This window comes from Lontra canadensis, unplaced genomic scaffold (assembly GCF_010015895.1).
Source record: "Lontra canadensis isolate GAN:19392208 unplaced genomic scaffold, GSC_riverotter_1.0 scaffold92, whole genome shotgun sequence".
Taxonomy (NCBI): Eukaryota; Metazoa; Chordata; class Mammalia; order Carnivora; family Mustelidae; genus Lontra; species Lontra canadensis.
The window spans coordinates 3493318-3515769 of NW_022631086.1; the positions used below are offsets into that span (position 1 = coordinate 3493318).

Consider the following 22452-nt stretch of genomic DNA (forward strand, 5'->3'; position numbering starts at 1 on the left):
GAGGTCTATCAGTGGACAAAACGGACAGAGATCCCTACCTTTGAGGGGAAAACAGACAATAGCTCGACATATAAACACATTTGTCAACATAAATTACACAGCCCATGGTGGACTGTAATTGCTATGGAAAAAAGATCAAGATTATCAGAGTAAAAGGGTTCTGACTATAAGCAGGATAGGTTGCCCTTGTGCTCTGAGACTTATAATACCCTTCCAAATTTACTCCCCTAGATATAACTCCACAAATCAACTTAGGTGTGACCTTCTCCAAAACTTTCCCCTGTTCATCTAAGCCTAAAATAAATGTCCTCCTCTTTGTGCCCAGAGGCAGGTTATGCTTCTATACTTCTCTTCCTGTATTGAGTTATCTGACTATTTCTCTGTTTTTCCAATACACTTTGAGCTCTTTGAAAGAAATGATTTTGTCAGTTACTGATATATCATTAATACTTGGGACAGTGTAGGCGCTCAATACATGTGAAGCAAAGAAAGGAGTTTTATGCATGAATGAATGACAGAAACATTGTCTTTTTCCTCTGACAATAAAGAAAGTGCTAAAACGAGATTCAGAAGCCACTTTGGAAAACTGGCAATTTCTAAAAAACATAAACATATTATTACCATACAACCCTGCAATTCCACTCCCAGGTATCTACACGAGAGAAACGAAAGCTTATGCCCACACAAAGATGTGCATGCAAATATTTGTAACAGCATTATTCATAATAACCCAAAACTGGAAACAATTTAAATATCCATCAACGGGTAAATAGTGTGGTCTACTCATACAATGGAATATTGTCTGGTGAACTATCGATGCTTGGTAAAAGATGGATGAATCTTGAAAACATGTTGCTGACTGAAAGCCAGAAATAAGAAACCACATATTACGGTAGGATTCTTTTATGTGAATGTAGAGAGAAGGCAAATAGTGGGCTTGACTGGAGTCAGGGTTGGAAATGAAAATTAACTGTAAATGGGCATGAAGGATTTTATTGATGTCATGAAAATTATTTAAAACTGATTCATTATGATAGCTTCATCACTCAGTAAATTTACCAAAAATTATTGAATTGTAAATTTTAATAGGGTGAATCTTATGATCTGTCAAATATATTTCAATGAAACTGTTTTTAAAAATACAAGATGCAAGGAAAGTTTGGGGAATAGAAAACCATAGTGAATTCCATTCTCTTTGGGTATCAGTAAAACTTGAAAGAAGGTACATATGAGGTCTCAGATGTTTCCATTAGTGACTCAATATGATTTGTTCGAACTTTAGACAAAATTGGTTTACTATTTCCCATATTCTATAACTTAAGCTAAATTATGGCTTCAGTTTTGGACTATAGGAATTTGAGAGACAAAGATATTTTATATAGAATTTGCCACACTTTGGACATATTTTTGAAAATTAATTGAAATGGGGCATCAAATTTTAATATTTAAATGCAAACATCAGTATCCATTGCCATCGATAATGTTTGACTCTTTCACACTACAAATACTTTTCAAAATAGACAAAATCACCTCATAGGTATCTACGGATATCAGAAAGGTAGAAGGATAGACCTAGAAAAATAAGAGTGATATGTATATATGATATATATATGATATATATATGATATATAATATGATATATATATCATATATATATGTATTCCAGAGTAAGTAGGTTAAAGAAGACCAAATCAGAAACAAAGGAAGTGTGATATAGGAAACTGTTATATGTTTCATGGTTAAAAATAAAAAGTATAATTATCTCTCTATTCTCGATGGAATCATAGTTCCCTGATTCTAAGAAACCTGATTTTTTACACTTCAGTAAATCTGAAATCAAAAGGTACCTTAGAATCTATATGTATTTTTAGTGCTTCATTTCCCCCCAAAACCTGATATTAAATAAATTGTGGGTCTTTAAATGTATAGAATCTTAAAGGGGAAAAAATAGTTTAGAAAAAAAAAACTGTTTCTTTGTAAGATGTTTTTGTGTTTACATTTGAATATGTATTTAATATTCTTGTAATGACTTAAAATAAACGTAAGTGAGGTTATCCAGTGAATATCAGAATCAGGAGAAGCTGCAAAACTCCATTTTCTCCAAATAAACCCACGGTTTGCTCAGTTCAGCCCTGAAACCCCCAGCATGCTGGAAACAAGCAAAATCTAAGCTCTAAGCGGAGCCATACTTTCTCATGTTATCCTGAACAGTTGTTCCTAACTCTCAGGGTACACGCAGACTGATGACCACTATAGAAATCTGGATTATAGTCTCTAAAATGCAAACCAATGTGGAGGAAAAGAAAAGAGGACCTACAGTCAATTATGAAAGCTCTAGTTCTACAGAGGAACAGTCATTCTCATACATGGCTGGTGGTGGTGCAGAACGGAGCCCAATGGAAGGACACTGGTCAGTAACTGGCAAAACAGCATTACCCTCCGACCCAGAAATACAACTTCCAGGATCTGTCCTAAATAATATGTGTAGTAACATGTGCATGGTAATGTTATTTGCAATAACAAAAGAATCCGAATGTGTAGCATCAGGAGACTGTTGAATACAATGTGGCATCCATAGGCAATGAATAGGTACATTCATATATATATATGTACATGTATATGTATATATGTATTTTATGTACAAAAAGAGATAGGATATGCCTCTGCAAATATGCATGCTTATATTTGTAGAAGGAAACCATGCAGGAAATGCAAACACAAAAGGAGGGAGAAAAGAGGGTAGAGAAATAGGAATGAGAGGAAGACTTATTTGGTTGTAATTTGTTGCATAGTTTTGACTTTGGAATTAGGCAGATGATTTCTATTTTTTGAAAAAAAAAAAATTTTTAAATGAAGCAAGTCCTAAAAAACAAATGAACCTAACCGAATCTAAACATGGTGATGTCGCCCCCCCTCCACAAATTATAATAACTACTCCAAGAAATCTTAAGAGCCCAGAATTTTGACTATACATAGTTGGTGGAACATAGGCTGAGGACTTTCAGTAGAGACACTGCTATTTTTTTAGATAGTTTTAAGTAGTTTCCTCCAACATTCCCCCACCACACACACAAAAGAACTGCACAGCACCCAAAGTCTCCCTCATTCTCTGCCTGTGTTAGAGGCCACCACGCTGCTCTGTTCTGATAAGCAGCTCATCTCCCTCTTCCTTTCAGAAAAGGAAATGCATGCACGTTCTGAACTGTTACCTGGACCTACAGGCCGAGAGCTGAGCTTATTAGCACCGGGCTATGACAAGCACTGCAAGGGAAGCAAGAAAAAATGTGTGCCTTTTTATTGTTTTCCTCTCTTCTAGATATGGCAAGCAGGCCTGACAGTGACAAAGCCTGAAATCCTGTTAAGAAACATGACAAACTTGAAAAATATCTAATAAGAGCTCACATTTACCGAGTGCTAACAAACGCCCTTGAGGTACTACCGTCATAGCCAGTGGAGGGAAATGACCACAGCTGGACGCCAGAATTCATGAAACTGATTGGTTTTTAATCTCACCACCAAACAAGGTGAGCATCATAAATGGGAAAGTTATGGGATTATTGTTAAAGAAACAGTACTCAGACGAGAACATAGAAAGCAGTTAACTAATTCTAAATAGGAGATTGAACAGTCTCAAGCAGGAGCTAAAATAGAAGAGAATCTACAGTCGACGAATACACAAAGAAGAATCCCAGATTTAGAACTGGAATATTTCAAGGAAAGCCACTGATGGTCTGATCTTAATCAGAACATGTGATCTCTTGGGTCAGGGTCCACATAGCGAGAAAGCAGATACAGCCAGGTAGAGGCTAACTAGAGTTAAGACAGAGGCAGGGTGATAAAAAAAAAAAATTTAAGATTCTATTGCCATTAATTCCCAGGCATCAATGATAAGAATGGGGAAAAGGAATAGAAAGAAAAGACAAAGAATGATCCAGAAAGAAAAAGATGAAGTAAAATAAGTTTTTATTCTGTCCATTGTCAGCTGACCCTCTGAATAATTGTCTCTATGTCTTAGCTCTCTTTTTTCTTCTTTGTGTCGGATTAATCACAGTAAAAAATATTTTAGGGGCTCCTGGGTGGCTCAGTTGGTTAAGCATGTGACTCTTGATTTTAGCTAGGTCGTGATCTCAGGGTCTTGGAATTCAGCCCTGCCTCAAGCCCCACAGCACAGAGTCTGCTTGAGATTCTCTGTCTCCCTCTCCCTCTGCTCCTGCCCCCACTCATGCTATAAATAAATAACTATCTTTTAAAAAATATTTTAAATCCCTTGGACAGCCATAATGTTAGCAAGTTCATTATATCCTTCATACATTACCTAGGTTATGTTTTTGTTAAAATATTATTGCCTTTGAGTTTATCTAACATTACCTTATGAATATAAGGAGATTCTGATCCAAAGAGACTCTTCTTACAAATGCCTAGAAGTAGATATTCCACATAGAAAACATTAGGTAGATGTGTTTAACTAAGAAACTGCAAGGCGCAATTTCCTACAGAACCCACACATTCCCAGCCTGAATTATAGAAGTGGACTGAAACTTTGCCGGCGATCATCATGATGGGTCTGATGATGCTCTGAGGAGGAGAGACAGACCTCGGAAGGAAGCAGACCACAGACCACTGGTAGCAGATGCTGCCGGAAAGCCAGTCACATGCCCCTCTCCTTACCGCCAAGCCAGGTTGACCAGACTTTCCATGACTGCCCGGGAAGCACTAGCCTCATGATGAGCCTTCCAGCTATGATTGATGGGACTCAGTGTTTAAATACCCCCAGCTCCCGGCCCCTTGTGGGGGAAAACTCGGAGATGCATGTTTTCTAAAGTCTCTCAGAGTTCCCCAGCAGAACTGGACTTCAGTTCCCTGGTCATAATTTGCCCACAAAGGAGAGTTTCACCAGCTAACTTTCTACCCTGTCCCACTTCCCCATTCCCTTTCCAAGTATTTCTAGTGTTACTTCCCAAATATACTACTTGTACCCAAATCCCCATCTCAGGGTCTGCTTCTGGGGAATCTAAAACAGGATGCCGTTTCTCTCACAGAAGTGTTTCTGCTCATGGTTCCTACTCATAAACAGCCCAACTCTTGGTGCCATAATGCCTCTTCATTATTTCTTCCTAAGTCCCACCCAAGGCCATGACTACCTCACTATAGTATTAGGTCACATTTCAGTGGTGAACAAGAAGTGACTGGCATTCTCCTGTGATTTGTGAATCAGCTCTCCTAGTTAACATTCTTACTATATTCTTCCATTTTCTTTTTATGGAATCATAGTTTAAAAGAAATTAAGTTACTAGTGAACTTTCTGGTAGTCTGACTGGTGAAGATAGTCATTGCCTTCTGAAATATCATTTTAAAAACATTTAAGACAGAAACTTCACCATATAAAAGAGTCTTGTGTTAATGTTCTCTGTAATATAAGATGCTGAGCACACAGGCCCTTCATGATCTGGCTCTGTCCACATCATCTCTCACTTTTCAGAAGGCTTAAAATCCTAGAAATAATTTCCACCTACACAGGACTGGTGTCTTAGAAAGAAAGAAAGAACGAGAGGAAGAGAGGAAAGGAAGAAGGAAAGAAGAAAAAAAGAAGGGAGGAAAAATGGGAAAAGAGATTTCTCCAAACAGGATGTACACATGGCCAAAAAGAATATAAAAAGATAGTCAAGGTTAATAATCACTAGGGAAATGCAAATCAAAACTACAATGAGGGGGCACCTGGGTGGCTCAGTGGGTTAAAGCCTCTGCCTTCAGCTCAGGTCATGGTCTCAGGGTCCTGGGATGGAGCCCCGCCTTGGGCTCTCTGCTCAGCAGGGAGCCTGCTTCCCTTCCTCTCTCTCTCTGCTTGCCTCTCTGCCTGCTTGTGATCTCTGTCAAATAAATAAATAACATCTTTAAAAAAAAAAAACTACAATGAGATAATATTTAACACAATAAAAAATAATTTTTTTAAAGAATGGCTACTATAAAAAAATTATAAAAAAGGTAAAACAGTGGGCACCTGGGTGACTCAGTTAAGCATCCAACTCTTGATTTTGGTTCAGGTTATGATCTCAGGATTGTGAGATCGGACTCCACACTCAGTGCAGAGTCTGCTAGAGATTCTCTTCCGTCCTTCTCCCCCTGCCCCTCCCCCTCACATGCTCTCTCTCAAATACATAAGTAAATCTTTAAAAAGTAAAAAAAATTAAAACAAAAACAAAAAAAAACAGAAAGTAACAATTGCTGTTGAGGTTGTAGAGAAATGGGAACCCTTGTACAGTACTGGAGAAGAGTGTCAAATAGTACAGCCTCTATAGCAAATAGTGTGTCCGTTCCTTAAAAAATTAAAGATAGAACTACCCTATGATCCAGCAATCCCACTCCTGGGAACATAAGCAAAAAAAAAAAAAAAACAAAACAAACAAACAACAACAACAACAAAAACTGAAAGCAAGGTTTCAAACAGATATTTGTACACTAATGTCTATAGCAGCTGAAAGGTGGACACAACCCAAAGTGTCCATCGACAGACATGAATGGATAAACAAAATGTGGTATGCACAGACAATGGAATTCCAGCCTTAGAAAGAAAGGAAAATCTGAGCCAAGCCACAACATGCAGAGCCCTGCAGACATTAATTACGCTGAGTGAAATAAACCAGTCACAGGAGGGCAAACTGTGTGATTCCACTCAAAGAAGGTACTGGAGTAGTCAAATACACAGAGAAAGTAGAATGGTGCTTGTAAGGGATGGAGGAAAGGAGAGAAGGGGAATTACTGTTTCCTGAATACAGAGTTTTAGTTTTGTAAGACGAAGAGAGTTCTGGAGACGGTTGTACACTAATGTGAATATACTCCTTGCCAGTGAACTATATCCACAGAAGTGTTTAATGGGAAATTTCCTGTTACATGTATTTCACTACAAGTCTTCAAAAACAAGAAATAAATTTAAAACCTTTTTTAAAGATACTACTGCAAAACTCGTTATTTTTCAGTAAAGGAAATGCATTTACCACGATAATCTTCAGAAGACTGAAAGTATGAGAATCATGGTTAACGTGTTGTTAATGAGCACCGTCTCTTTCGCAGGGAAGAGCCAGAAAAGGAAGAAGGTGCAGAGAGAACAGGCGGTTTGCTTAAAGTGTTATTAACTAGCTGCAGCATCAGGGTATAACCTGTCCTTCTGACTCCACATCCACGGACATCTTGGACAATAGCATATTATTTCCTGTGTCTTTTTTGAAGACGTTGTTTCAGACATGTTCTCCTAAGTTCTGACTCCTTTAAAAAAATGTTCAGTATTTTAGGGGTGTCTGGGTGGCTCAGTCAGTTAAGTCTCTGCCTTTGGCTAGGTCATGATCTCAGGGTCCTGGGATTGAGCCCCAGGCTGGGCTCCCTGCTCAGCGGGGAGTCTGCTTCTCCCTCTGCCCCTTTCCCCTGCTCCTGCTCTCTCTCTCAAATAAATAAATAAAATCTTTAAAAATATATAGTCAATTTTTTTTTAATTTCCACTGCATAGTTTCCTTTTGAAATGTTCCTGAAATGTGCTCTAAGGGGGACCAAACACAGCAGCACAATGACAGATGAGCTCATCAGTAAGCTATTCTGTAGAAGCAGCTGGGTCCTTGGCCCTTAAAAAAGCTTGCTCCATAGGGATGATAAATCTGCAAATAATGACTTCTCAGGAAAATCCTCAGCTGTAACCAAAAGTTCAGCTCTGCCATGGGCCACGTCATGCTATTGCTTGGGAAATGCACACAAGCCTCACCACAAAATCATGTATTACCTGAATTCTTCCTCCACTGAGCTGAAAAATCCCCCAGGGCCTTCTAGATCATGCCTCTGTTTTATAGCTCAAAACCAACTTTTACACAGAGTTAGTAGAGCATTTTTTAGAATCTCCAGCACAAGATAGGCCATTCTTGACAGAAAAAACCATTTCCGGTGTTTAAAAACCCTTAGCCCAATTCTTTTACAACCCTAAATCATGGTATCATGCAAACACATTTCACCTAAGCATATATAAAATTGTCTTTCTTTCCGTATTCTTTTGATTTTTTTAATATCTTTTCTAGTGCACTTGATCTTCTAAAAGTTGCTCTGAATTATGTAAAGATATTGTGCTTGGTCAAAGCGTACTTATAAGAAAACGGATCCATAGAGAGTTACATCACTGACCTAGGAGTAAGAAACTTTGTAAGAAACTGCAAGACTAAAAGTCAGGTGATGTTTTGCCTTATACCATGTGGTGAAATCCACCTTCCTGCTGCTTGCTTAAAAGAATTTATGAGTCATATACACATACACATATCAATATATTTATACAGATATTAATATTTATACACATACTAAAAGCTATATAAACATACATATACATGTAAGTTAAAAATATGGATCACTTTATTTTTAAGTTAGTATATGTGTGCTTATGTATTCCATCACCTGATGGCTATTTTAAGAAGTTTTAGAATAAGAGGCATTTCTGATTTTAAAACTTATGGATTGGTAAATAAACTACTGTATAACTATATGTATTACAGCTATTGGAAGTGATGTGGATATATATATATATGTTGACATGAACATATATTGATAATATATTGATTAGCGAGAAAATCGTTACAATATTATACATAGTGTCATTTTATTTTTGGAAAACTTAGAAAAATATTGGAAACATATACACCAGAATGTTTAAGTGATCACCTGAAAGTGGTAAGTCTGTGATTCATTTAAATGAATAAACTATCTTAATTCATTTATTTCTTTCTGTTTGCCTCCTTGTCTCTCTTTTTTTATTTTGCTTAATTTATTTTCTAATTTTTCTAAATGAACACATATTATTCTATAGGATTTTTAAGCACTTTTGAAATTAATTTAAATTTCCAACAAGCAAGAAGATGGATTGTATCAAAAACAGAGCAAGTAAAACAGAGAGAAGGTGTGGAGATGTGTGCAGAAGTCCTATGAGGAGTGATAGTGCCGCATCCCCTGAATGGGCATATCAGCCAGTGCTGTGAGCTAAGGGGATGGTCGTCTCCTACAACACAACCTACACCATTAAGTCTGGTATCCTCTTCCAAACTGGCAGTGCCCAATCATATCACTATTTCCTGAGAACAAGACAAAAGAAACAAAGGATTTCACAGTCTTGGTGTTTCACAATTGATTATGTAAAGTTAGGAAAGATTTTCAAGGAGCATCATATTGCCAACACAAATCATTGTTCCCACATCATATGAGTTGAGCAACAAGAAGTTATTAAAAACAGACTGCCCCAAGTATAGACTGAGCTGATCCTAAAGCTTTAATGGAAGACCATTGTTCTAGAAATCCATTCTGGGACCTACGAAGGAAAATGAATGTTAGCACACAACAATAGACAACATCAGAGACAATAAATAAATTAAACCAAAGTCCCCTTTAAAGATCTTTCCCACATGCCTGAAATTTTTTTTTAAGATTTTATTTATTTGTTTGACAGACAGAGATCACAAGTAGGCAGAGAGGCAGGCAGAGAGAGAGGGAGGCAGGCTTCCCACTGAGCAGAGAGCCCAATGCGGGGCTCCATCCCAGGACCCTGGGATCATGACCTGAGCCAAAGGCAGAAGCTTTAACCCACTGAGCCACCCAGGCACCCCATACATGAAATTTTAACAAGGGAAGTAACAGAATTCAAAATGTCCTCAATTATTCTTACATTCAGATTTTCGAGTGGTATGTAAATAATCCTCACCCATGAGTGGTCACCCTGAGGTAAACTGCTCACTTACAGCGGCTAAAACATCCTACGTTGCCCTGTGTCAGTATTCCACCTTCCAATTTCCACTTTGGGGCACTCTAGGAACTCTAGGAACGTATACTGGCAAAGAGTTCATCAATTTTACACAATTAGTCTGAATTGCCTTCTCTGAAGAAACATTTTTAAATATTGGAATTTTGTTCAGGATACACTCAGAATTTGGTTGTTGACTAACAATAAATGAAGCTCAAATAAATTAGAGGCTCATTATTAATAAAGTATCTCATTTTGGTATAATTAGCATAAGTTTTTGATATAAAAACATAAGATGTTCAATAATGCTTTGATTCATTGCTTTATATAACTAATTGATGATTAAGCAATATAATAAGTAATTTACTCAAAAAACACTGGTCCCCACTCTGTGCCTACCAGTTCTAGGCCCTAGTGACACAGTTTAAATGAGAAAGGTAAAGAATATACCTTCAGCTATTTACACTGTAATTGGTGAAAGAACAAAAAAAAAATATAATAAGCTCTGATCAAAGTATTCATAAAATTCCTCAGAAATTTTTTCCAATCTATGGTAAGCTCATGCAGGCATTTTTCCAGAATCTATGCTAATAGGTGATTGCTAATCAAAGGTGCAGAAGACTTCAGTGTGGTTTTCCAAGGGAAAATGAACTCATCCTTTATTTTTCTTAGCTGAAAGAAAGACACTTCACATTCACTGAAACTTCCAGAGGAGTTGTCTCACAGAAAGAGAAACTCTGGCTTTCAAGTATCATTTTCTGCAAAAATAAATTCTACCTAATCTAAAAGCTGATTAGATGTTTGCTATAGAGATTCTCATAAAACTGACTCCAAGAAAAATCCCTTCCTCCAAAATTCACATGCAGTGTACATGCAGTTCAAGACCAAAAACACAGGATACAGACCCAATTGCTTGCACTCACAGGCATGTGAAACCATTCAGATGGTGAGAGAGGAAGCAGGTCACTGCTGGGCAGGCAGACTGGAGTCTCAGAAACTGAAAAGTCTGCATAATATGTATTAAACAGATATTAACCTCAAACCTCCTTAGTCCTTATGAGATAAAAACTTGGCCAGTTCACCTCTTCTAGGTAAAGTCTGGGAGCCCCAAGCCTCCCTTGAGTTGTTGATGCAATAGAACAAATGAAATCAATGAACAGTTACTGAACTACAAATAATACAGGTTTCTGGTAATTTTATACAAAGAATGTACAAAACTAAAAGAAACAGTAAAAGACCAAAACAGTAAAAGACAATGAGTCTAAAGGAAATTCACATTTTTAACCATCTTCTTCCTCCCTCAGTTTTTATATTATTTTCTCGAACTCCCAGGCTCCAAACCTTGGAATCATTCTTATTTTAGCCTCAAATATTTTGTGTCTTACATCCAAGCACTCAACAGATTTTGCCATTTCTTACTGTTAAACATGTCCCACATTTTTGCTGTGTCTACTACAGGCTAGGAGTTCCCATCTCAATGCCTGCATTTTGTCATATCTAACTGACCTTCTGGAAGCTCCTTTATTCTCCATACATCTCATTTACTATTGCTAGGTTAGTATTTTCACTTGCTAATTTCATTAGATCATTTTCAGATTCAAGAACCTACAGTGGCTCCCTACTATCTGCTGGACCAAATCCACATTCCTGCACGGTGCATCTGACGCCCTCATGTACTGGCCCTGTCTCACCTCTCAGTGGGGACACCAAGCAGCCCAGGGAAAAGAGCCTGGCCTTGGTATTGGCAGATCACGTTTTTTAATCTCAGCTCTGCCATTTACTGCTTATAGGACTTTGAGCAAGTTACTTAAATTCCCTAAGCTTCAGTAAACTCCCTTGAAAAATGGGAATAATAATATTTGTCTTGCTAGGTTATGGGAATTCAATATAATGCTCCACACAGTGGGTTGGCATTGCTCATCTATAATTTCATTCCTTTGTTCACATAGTCTCCCAACCGGAATGCCCAACCCCCTACTCTTCTTCCCTGGAGGGGAAAAAAAGAAAAAAAAAAAAATCTGTCTTCCAAGGCAGATCTTAAGAGAACCTTCTCCCTGAAAATTTTCTATATTCACTGCAATGCACAGAAATAATGTTTTCGGATTGGTAAAAACTATGTTTACCTCATAAAGGAAATCTTTGACCAAGAAAATCAAGTAGCTTGGAAAATTATTTTTTTCTTTAAAAAAAAAAAAGGGAAAAACATACCTTTTAGATAGGACAAAAAGAGAGAGAGAGAGAGAGAGAGAAACTTCCAGAGATTAAAAAAAAAAAAAATCACTGTGGCAGAACTCCCTCACACTTGGCCCAGACTATTTCTCCTAACCCTAGAATTTACAGAATTCATCAGTACTGCTCAATTCAGAGCATTTTTTTTTACCAATCTTTCTTTGATTATGTCATTTATATAGCTCTTTCTTCTCTACTAGTCTAGAAGCTCTTAATACAAGAAATGTAGACTCTTGTTTTTTATTCCTACAATTGCATTTACAACTGTTAGCCAAAATTATTCTCAAGACCTCAATAATACCGGTAGAAGGATATGTAGGTGGGCGGGTAAATGGGTGAGTAGGTGGATGGATGATAAAGTTTTCATGTTAGGTTCACTTAAAAAGAAAATGTTTTAAGTCTACTCTCTGTAACTAATATTAAACTATGCTTTGTTACTTAAAGCCTAAATTATTTAGGCAATACATCCAAGTCGTATGCCAGCGTAATGTATACGTCCCCTTGATGTATTTTAACAATTCACACACACTCTGGATAAAGCAAGAAAATACATTGCTGAGATGAGTAAATGCTCTCTGAATAGAAACATTTCAGAACCTCACTAATTTTATATGGGTTATATAATATGCATTTACTTTATAATCTGTCTGGGTATAAATAAAATCCAAAATACCTTTCCCAGGGAACTAAGCAGGATTTTAGTGAAGAATTCTCAGAAAAGAAAACTAAGTTACAGCAAAAATGGGAAAATCTAAAACCTTAAAAAAGTAAGACAGTTTTAATAACTAAGTAAGGACATCTTAAGGACTTATTTTGTCTCTAATTTGTAGTGACACGCCTGAAGGAAAACAGTAACTCCGAATTTTGCTTCTCCCTTTTGGTCCCAAACTTCTCCAACTGTGCCTGATATCCAGGTAAAGTGCTAGTGTGCAGGGGCGTTTCCTGGGACACCTGCCATCTCTCCGTCTACGTTTCCGCCCCCAGTCTGATGATCCTGATCAAGAGACCCTTGTTTACAACCAGGGGACATGGTTAAAAAAAACTCTTAAAAAAATATACAGCCCCTCATAAAATGTCCCCAAATGGGAGCAGATGTAGGGGACCCACTTAGGACCATGGAGCCCTCCTAGTGTATCTCAAATTGCACCTTTTCCTGTATTTTTATTTTCAAGATTACAAGTGGAAATCTCTTTACTGGAAAATCACTTTCCATCAAAAGCAGTCTTTATCCACCCCATTGCTCACATGTCCCAGGGGTAATGTAAATGCTGATGATTCCTAACCCTTACATAGTTTATGAAATCAACAAATATTAATTGAGTGCCTAGTAAGTGTCAGACACTGCACTAATGATATACTTGTGGTCCTGCCCTACAGAGAATAACAATTATGGAAATCAGTAAGCCTAACAAACATGTGCAAAATAGAAAGAGGAGTATAAAACTGAGAAAAGTATATGCTGCTACAGGAACAGGCAGAGCCACTCTGATTTGGGTCAGAGGACAGAGTAAGACCACGTAGCACAAAGGCCACTTAAGTTAAAATTTGATAAGAAGGCCAGCGGGATTCTGTGGGAGAAAGAAAGACTTTTGGGCATGGAGATAGACAATTTTCTGAGCAGAGCAACAGCATGTGCACAGAGGCTTAAAGAGAGTGTCAGCCTATGTGATGCTAACAAGGGATTTTTTTTTTTAATTCTGTAGGTGAAGGTTGGGTGGTGAAGGGGCAGGGGGCAAAATAAGAAGGATACAGTACAGGAGACTCTCCTAAGTGAGGGAAGAAATTTATACTTTATCCCAGGGGAAAGGGCAAACAATTGTGCAATTGCAAATGCAGAGTTGTGAACAATCTGAATTTTTATGGCTGTACAACTTAAATATGGTTTTGCAAGACCTGCCACGCACTCTTGCATGCTGTAGCACTTTCTGAGCATGTAATACAGGGTGTGAAAATGGCAGAGGAGTGTCTGGACTTGACCTTTCTCAAGGAAATCCGGGTGGGGCTGTCTGAGGCAGCAAAGCCTCATGAAGGAAGAAGGTACTCCATGCATCCATCACTAGGGAGCAGTACAACAGAGAGGCGCCCAGGATGGGGAGGGTGGCGCCTCTCCCCAGGTAGGAGTCAGAGACCAAAAGAAACAAGCAAAGGGGTCCCACGAGATCGCCATACTTTCATCTGAGAATTGCCCTAGCTTCCACCTCTAGAGCTGCTCCCAGAACCCTACCGGGGTCATTTATCCCAGTGTCTGCATGGGGTCAGGCTGGCCAATGGGAACAAGCCTGGCCGCGGAGTCAAAGGAGCTCAAGGTGGTCTGTTTTCCCCCCTTACTACCTGTGTCTCTTGGGAGCTATGCACACAATCTTCCTGCATCTCAGCCTTCCCAACTTGGAGATCATTACTACCTCGGAGGGTGTTTCTGAGAAGAAAGAGCACGTGTGAAAGGTACCTAGAATATCCCTTGGCATAAGAGTAGGCATTTGATAAAAGGTGGTTCTTGCTGGGAGGCTACTGGCTCCATTACCTCCCAGCATCAGGCCATGGAAGAAAGAATAAGGAATAGAAAACGGAGAATAATGAGAAGTTAGTTCATTAGGTGTAGGTGACTTGGGAGCTACTTTGTTGAATCTGAATTCCTTGGGTGGCAGAAAGTAAATAAATGTTCTTAGCTTGAGGACATGTGTTTGGCTCTTATTTCACAGTTGACATTCACACAGATACCAGGAATATGACTGCTAATTAAGTGTTCATTGAGTAGCCTTTTTTTCCCCCATAACAAACATATAATTAAAATGTCAGGGTATGCATGCACACCCACTCTTGTGGGTGTGTGTGTATGTGTGTGTGTAAAGAAAGAGACTTCTTCTATAACAGAGTCATAGAATTAAGGAGTTGGAAGGTCCTTCTCTTACATACCACTAGTTTATTAGGATAATTCCAGTCCAGATAACAGTAAACTCATTCTCTCTTCAATGTTGCTAATCTAATTCTATGCAAATACATGATTTGTTACCCAAATATTGCTTTATAGATTTGAGTGAAGGTGAGTGAGAACTGGGTTCTTAAGTGTTTCTAGTATTCTTTCCTTTTCCTCTTTTCCAATCATGTCTCAGCCCACCCTTCTGTTCCCTCTGAAAGCAGGAGTTTCCTAACATCCCAAATAGGTAACTGTCCTCTAAGTTCCTCCTGGAAGAGAGCTTTAGACAATGAGACAATGAAGCCACATTGGCCAAATCTGTACCCATGTGTGAATCAAAGGGGGCTTCCTTTAAATTCTATGAAGACAGACAACATTCAGAACATATTTGTTGAATAATTTGAGAAAATTAATGCCATACTTATATCTGAGTTTGTTACTTACCATGGATGTGCCATGCACCATCAATACCTAATTCTTCCAACAGCCTCTGGAAATTCCCAGAGGGTATTAGAAGTTGTATCAGTAAGTCCTCCTGTTTTATAAAAGATTCAGATTATCACTTACCACAACTACCCAAAAGCAAAAGTCCAAAATAATACGAAACAAGAGGAAGAAATTTATATTGACCTTAATTCCTCTGAAGAAATAAGCTATGTTCCTTTAGGAGCAATTCCTGAGGATAGAAAGTGAGATCCCAGCCCCACGTTGCCTTAAACTGGGTAAAACTACTCCACATTAGAAAAGAGATGATGGATGTATCCAGAAGAAGAGATGAAAGGAGAGAAGGGGCATAGTAAGACACCGCATACCCTGCAAGGTGGTTCTTTCTCGCCGCCCTCCCAAATCTTCAATAAAGTTGTTAAAGCTCAAAGGAACCTCGAAAAAATACATTTTTATGGAACTCAAAACACCATGTTTTGCACAAGGTGAAACCAAAGCAATAAGCTTAAGAACAGGGCTGGAGAGGGGTTGTAGAGAGAGAAGCGTGGGAGTGGGAGGGAGATTGCTTATTCCAGAGCACTGGAGTTGGATTTGGGTTCAGTTTTACCAAACCTTTACAGGACAGGTGCCCAGGGGCACATGGGTAACATAAATTTCTTATTAATGGTTAATGAATGTAAATTTGTCTACTAAAAATCTTACCCACAAACTATGCCCAGAACTTATATTATGTTCGTGATGTTACATGATCTAAAGCTCTGTTGCTTGAGTGATAGGCATCCACAAGCCATTTTAGATGTATGGTGTCATAAAAAAAAAATGTTCTGGCTTATGGGCAGTCCCTAGGTAAATTCCCCTTAACTGATGAAAAGACATCCATTGCTGATTTTCACTAGACCCCAAAAGAAACTCCAGCTCTCCTGAGATTGGCAATTGGCTATTGGGGGTTAGTGGAGAAAATTCCTATATGAAAAGTCCCTATTCATTCCATATTCAACAACATCATTGTCCTTAAAATGTTTCCAGCCAGGAAAGATCAGCAAACCTTCTAACAATAACTTTATTTCCAGTCCTTCCCAACAGAAAACTAGCCTGTGAAGCAGACCACAGAAGCGTACTGCTAATTAAAGAAAAATTAGGCAAATTTCTTCAAGTGTTGTCTGGTCATCCCTCTTTAAAGCCATCACTTAGCATACCAAGGAACAAGAGCCAACAGTCAGCAACACAGGGCAGGTTAGTGAGTCTAAAACCAACTCACTCAATAAAGAAGGGCAGAGGAAAACATAGTAAAGAGGGAGAAATGAAAATACGTTCTATGGACTGAATCAAATTACACCCTTAATATGTCTTAAAGCTCATGCCCTTTTTTCATAGAAATCTGAATAACAAAAAGTTTCCATATAAAGTGCTGCCCATGTAAATCCTGAAATGAGTACAATTTTGTCATGGAATAGTAACATTAATAGACACTGAAACCTCCTTCAGGAAGGGTATAAATTTGGACACCCCTCTCCAACAAAAGATGAGTCAAGCAGGATGATTTTTCTCTTGCATAAAATACAGCAGAATAACCTACATATCTCTTAAATCAGGCACAGTTTCTAAAACTTATTTGTTTGTTAGGTCTGTTCCAAGTCCCAGAAATAAAAAATGAACCTCCTCATATGGATCGCCTGCTCCTCAGTGGTCTTTAATCCACCCTTGTCAAAACGGCTGAAAAGGAGAGGAAGACAGTAGACTCACCATTTGATTGCTGTACCAGTATAGCGATGTTCCCTTCAGCACTACCCAGAACTTTTTCCATTTGTTGCTCAGGAAAGTTCCTTTTTCCTTTTTCTTATACAGCCACCCTTGGCAGTCAGCATGTCCCAGGTCTTTACAGGATATCCTCCTCCGACTCATCGTGAAGAACCCTGCAACAATTATATGAAGAGGTAGGTAACATATTATCCTGGTTTATGTGACAGAGTGAAAGGTAACTGTTAATTGTTTACCTGTTGGGAATTGGATTTTTTACCAAGATGCATGCAAAGTAAATGCAAAAAAAAAAAAAAAAAGACTAATTTCTTTATTTTACTTTTAATCATTCGTTTGGTGCTTAGAAGGTACAAGATAGGACCAAAGAAACAGTGAGACTAGAATGCAAGCGTTAGTCTAAGAATATTATTCAACAAGAATAAGTTGAAAAAATTAAAATCGTGAGGCTGGCAGGCACATCATTGCCCTAACACAGCTCCTTTCAAAATAATAGCAGTCATTATGCAATAGATGGAGAAGGGTTAATGCCCACCTAAACACAGCCACTTCCCGACTCAGTGCCAGCTTTTCTAAGCTTTATTGACATACCACGAGGGATTAATCCAAATGAACAGCATGCCGTCATTTCTTAAAATCGATCCAAAAATAACCAAAAATTTAATCTGCCGTCCACCTTCTGATATTAGCATTAAGACAGACAAAAATCTGACCCCAAAGAAGGCATCGTACAGAAAACCCACACTCACACGCACACAGGCACACAAAAAGGGGATAAAGAAACAAAAGAGATCTAATTACCTTGAGTTTTCTTTCTCTGCTTCTGACGCAAGGGAACCTGCTGATAATGCAGGAAGGAAAGAAAAGAGGAAATTTCTGATTGTGTTGTAACATTTGTAAAGAGAGAAGGAGGGAGGGGGTGGCAGTGTTTATGAGCAGGATGGAAGCTAAAAAAAAACTCCAAGCAGAGCTAAAGGGGAGCTACTCGCTGAGGCACAAAATGTGCTAATTAGAATCGGTAGATGTTGAGCTGAACCTGAAGAAAGATACAAAGACCCGTAACTCGGCATCTATCACTAATGTTTCCTGTTTCCACCACAAGCAGCTTTCGAGCTATCACTTCAGTTAGGACAGGATGATGTGCACTGGAGTTCTTAAAAATAGTGAAATATTTCCCCTTTGAGTGTGTGTGTGTGTGTGTGTGTGTGTGTAGAAGAAGAAGAAAAAGAAGAAAACCAGATCCTGCTTCTTCTCCTGCAATTTCTAAATAACACCCATTATTTCAATAAACTGGGAAGATAACTGTGATCTCACAATATTACAGGTTCACATCAGATTATTAAATCCAAAAAAAAAAAATTAAATCCATGGCCCTGCCCCCACATAAGATGATGCATAAACCCCATGAATTAAATATCCCAGAAAAAGAAATTCTACAACCTCTTTTGGTGCCATCTAAGCAACTCTCAACTCTACTTATCAGGAAATTCTTATCTACAGCCAGATTTAAATTACTCATTTTGTCTTTAAGCATCTCTGGATATTTCTCACATGTCTTAGAGAAAATAAATTAATTTCAACTTCTATGTTATGCTAGCTCTTCAAATATTCAAATCAGACATAAGATAACATATCTGAAGTACACATCTTTCACAATACACTTTAAACAATTTGTGCCAGATCAGACTATCAGCAAAAATAGATAACAACAACAAAAAATGCTTTCAAATGACCTTGTGTATGTGTGTGCACAGAGACATTTTAGATTAAAGAAGTTTCACTTTTTCTCCACAATATCTAAGTTGAATTTACTCAGATTTAAAAGACTTAATCTTATATGTTTACAAGTAGAGAATTTGAAAACACTGTGCATAATTGCAGAGCCACTCTCATAGCTGGCATGTAATCATAATACAACATTTTCTAATGTTACTGTAGAGGCACTTGGCTACTATATTCTACATAGTTAACTATCGATCTACCAGCTACTGTAGATTGTTCTATATGTGTGAAGAGGGAATATGATATAGGGGTAATAAGATGGGATTTGTAAATCCAGAGGCCTGAAATCAACTCCTTGCTGTCATAATTAGTAGCTGTTATTATGCAGGGAAAAGTTGATTTACCACTAAGAACCCACTTCCTCATCTGCAAAAGCAAGATAGTTCTAATAATTCTAATCCTATGGGTGTCATAGATATTCAACAAGATTGTATATGAAAATGCTCCAAAAACTAAAAAACATTGTATTATTACATATATAAGCAAATACTCCATACTAATAAACAAAAGTTTCAGCATTTTTGGAATAAGTAGGACTTGTATTTCCTTCAGCAATGTTGATAAAGTTAATGTGCTTAAATTATATTTCCTGGGAAATCTCATACTGACTTTTTATTTTACAAATGTTAGAATAAAATTTTATCCCTGAAGTCATCAATAATCCATCCTTGCAAGACACAAGACATAACAAAGGCAGTAACTGCCCTAATTTTTAGGCAAGAATAGATTTATTAGTCATGACACGTGACTAAAATTTAAGCATAGGATGACACCAAGGTCCTAGTCTCAGCTCCACTTCCCTGAATCTCTCCTACCCTGACCAGCATCTTGGTCTAAAATTCCCACCATTCCCTCAAGTGGTCTCCTGGGGTCTTTTTACTATGCAATTATCTGAGATCAGGGAAATCAGTTAGTACCTATTCAAAAATTTTAGCTCAAATACATATATCATTTGGACAGTTAAAACTTAGGTGAGAGGGGCGCCTGGGTGGCTCAGTGGGTTAAAGCCTCTGCCTTCGGCTCAGGTCATGATCTCAGGGTCCTGGGATAGAGCCCCGCATCGGGCTCTCTTCTCGGCAGGGAGCCTGCTTCCCCCTCTCTCTCTCTCTGCCTGCCTCTCTGCCTACTTGTGATCTCTGTTTGTCAAATAAATCAATAAAATCTTTAAAAAAAAAAAAACTTAGGTGAGAGCCAGGACTAAAGGCAAAGAAGAGAGTAAATAAATTTAGATGTGGGAACAGAAGTATTCCCAAATGGTTCTGGCCCCAGAAGAACAAGGTGAATCACACTAGTCCACAAAAATAGCAACTCTCAGAAGAACAAAAGAAAGCAAAGTGTGAGGAGGAGAATTGTAGAACCTGTGAAGGGAGGCGGCGCTCAGACCATCTTGCCTCACTGAGAACCAGTGAATTTCCTCCATCCGCCCCTTCTGAGCTCCAGTGGGATTGGGAGGACTCCAGATCTTGCATCCAAACTTAGGGCTGGCTCCAGAGAAAACCCAAATGAAACTGTAGGTTTTGTCCCAATTTTGCCAAGTCCAGCCCTCAGTGTTAGCTAGATTCTTGTGCCTAGGCTGGGTGAGAGTGGGCGCTCCAGGCAGAAGGATGGTGAGCGTCTAATACCAAAAAAGGATTTTATTCAGACTTTTTTAAGGAGGGTAAAGGAGTTTAGTCATTGAGTATACCCTCCTCTGACCATACTTCCCCTAAGACAAATTATTATAAAATCTATATTAACTGTTCAAACTGTTTCCCCCGACCAGAAACAAAGTATATATTATAGAAACAACAAATCATCAGGAGTTTCAGTTTCACTTGGTGTGTATGAATTTGAAACCTACCTTGGTTTACATGAGAGAATGAAAACAATCTTGAGAACTTCAGTGAGTTTAAGATACATCTTACTCCTCACAACAGGAAGTGGAACCCACGAACTAGTCAGTTTCAAAAAGATCTTACAGTGTGGTTTTTTTCACTAGGTAAGTGAAAAAAAGCCAAGCAGCCAGTTGAGCAATTTATGAGACAGTTTTTCAAAAGAGGAATTATAATTCATTATCATAACAAGCATCCAGAGCCTAATAAAATCTTCCCATTGGGATGCTGTAGGTAAAAGTGAAGAATTACTCTAAATTCTGAATTTGCACTAACTTGGTTCTAAAATATGGGGGAAATTTTTCTTTTAAATATTTATTTCTGGGGCGCCTGAGTGGCTCAGTGGATTAAGTCTCTGCCTTCAACTCAGGTTATGATTTTAGGGTCGTGGGATCCAGCCCCACATCGGGCTCTCTCCTCAGCGGGGAGCCTGCTTCCCCCTCTCTCTCTGCCGTCCTCTCTGCCTACTTGTGATTTCTCTCTGTCAAATAAATAAATAAAATCTTTAAAAAAAAAAAAATATATATATATATATATATTTCTTTTCTACTGGAAAATACTTTTATTTTATAAAATGGTTACAAAAATTCATTTGTTTACTAATCATTTAAAAACACAGATAAACATGCAAAGGAGCAAGTACAAAATATAAAAAGGGAGTTCCTTTGATGTTGAATGATGATGGTAACACCCAAGTTACAGGTAATTAGTACAGTGACTTCTGATCTATATAGTAATTGGTAAATCTTGCAGGTACAATTTATCCCCATGATATACTAAAACCCAAAGTAAGATGGTTTCTCATTCCATGAAAGTTCATAATGATCCTGGTCTTTAGCAAAACTATACAGTGATATGCTAGTTAATGGGCCCTGATTTGTAGCATTTACCAGTTCCCATGGTGTGAAGCCTCACATCACTGTCAATTTCAAACTACCAATACTTTAACCAAGCCACAAAATTTCTAAATGTTTTATAGTCAAGTCAATTCCATCTGACAGAGCTGTTAGGAATGTTTCTCCACAAATGGCTTTTTCCCACAAAGATCTTTTCTCCTTCCTGGAAAATTAAACTCAACTTTATAAAGGGAATTTTAAAGCTTTCAATTATTAAAATTTTACCTGAGAAAATTCATTAAAATCTCGTTTCTTTTTTTCAGAAGACTAAACACCTTAAATATTACTTAATAATTCATGTGAAATGAAAGTCTCTAGTGAAAAATGGAGACAGATAATAGGCATTCTAATAATAATAGACAGTAATAGAAAACAATGACAGCTGGAAGATATATAATGTTTGCCATGTGCCTGCACTGCCCTGAATCTTTTTGCAAATACCAGGATTGAATCTTCACAATTATTGTGGTTTAGGTGCTATTCTTATCCCCATCTTAAAGAAGAAGAAAATTGAAGATATTGGATTCAGTATTTTGTGCAAAGTCACAAAAGTAAATGGTAACATGAAGATATTTATTTCAAGAATAAAACTCACAATGTGGTAGCCTCTTATGATATTTCTGTGTTTGTTGTTGATGTTATATAAAAGAGTAGGACAGGAAAGCAAGGACTAGAGTATGAAGGAGAGGAATGAAAGCAGGGTGACTAGGAAGAAGGGGAGAAGAAGGGGGGAAGGAAAGAGGGGAGAAGGAGCCAGGGAGAGGAGCCAGAGAAGTGAGCAGAGGTTGGAAGGGGAGGGTGAAGAAG

General features: G+C 38.0%; 1 protein-coding gene across 8 annotated transcripts in view; it reads right to left on the bottom strand.

Moving 5' to 3' along the window:
* IPCEF1 (interaction protein for cytohesin exchange factors 1) overlaps positions 1–22452 on the bottom strand; it is an 85674-nt gene that overhangs the window by 52979 nt on the left and 10243 nt on the right. Inside the window, exons 1-3 of one of the 8 annotated variants that reach the window (XM_032836399.1) lie at positions 20275–20313; positions 17898–17934; positions 17085–17254 (exon numbers count right to left, since the gene is read on the bottom strand). In XM_032836399.1, coding sequence (XP_032692290.1) covers positions 17085–17254; positions 17898–17934; positions 20275–20298 — 231 coding nt within the window. In that variant the 5' untranslated portion in view covers positions 20299–20313. Of the gene's footprint in view, positions 1–17084; positions 17255–17631; positions 17839–17897; positions 17938–20274; positions 20462–22452 lie in introns of those variants that run through there. The other 7 variants (XM_032836396.1, XM_032836397.1, XM_032836395.1 and 4 more) reach the window with 7 other exon arrangements.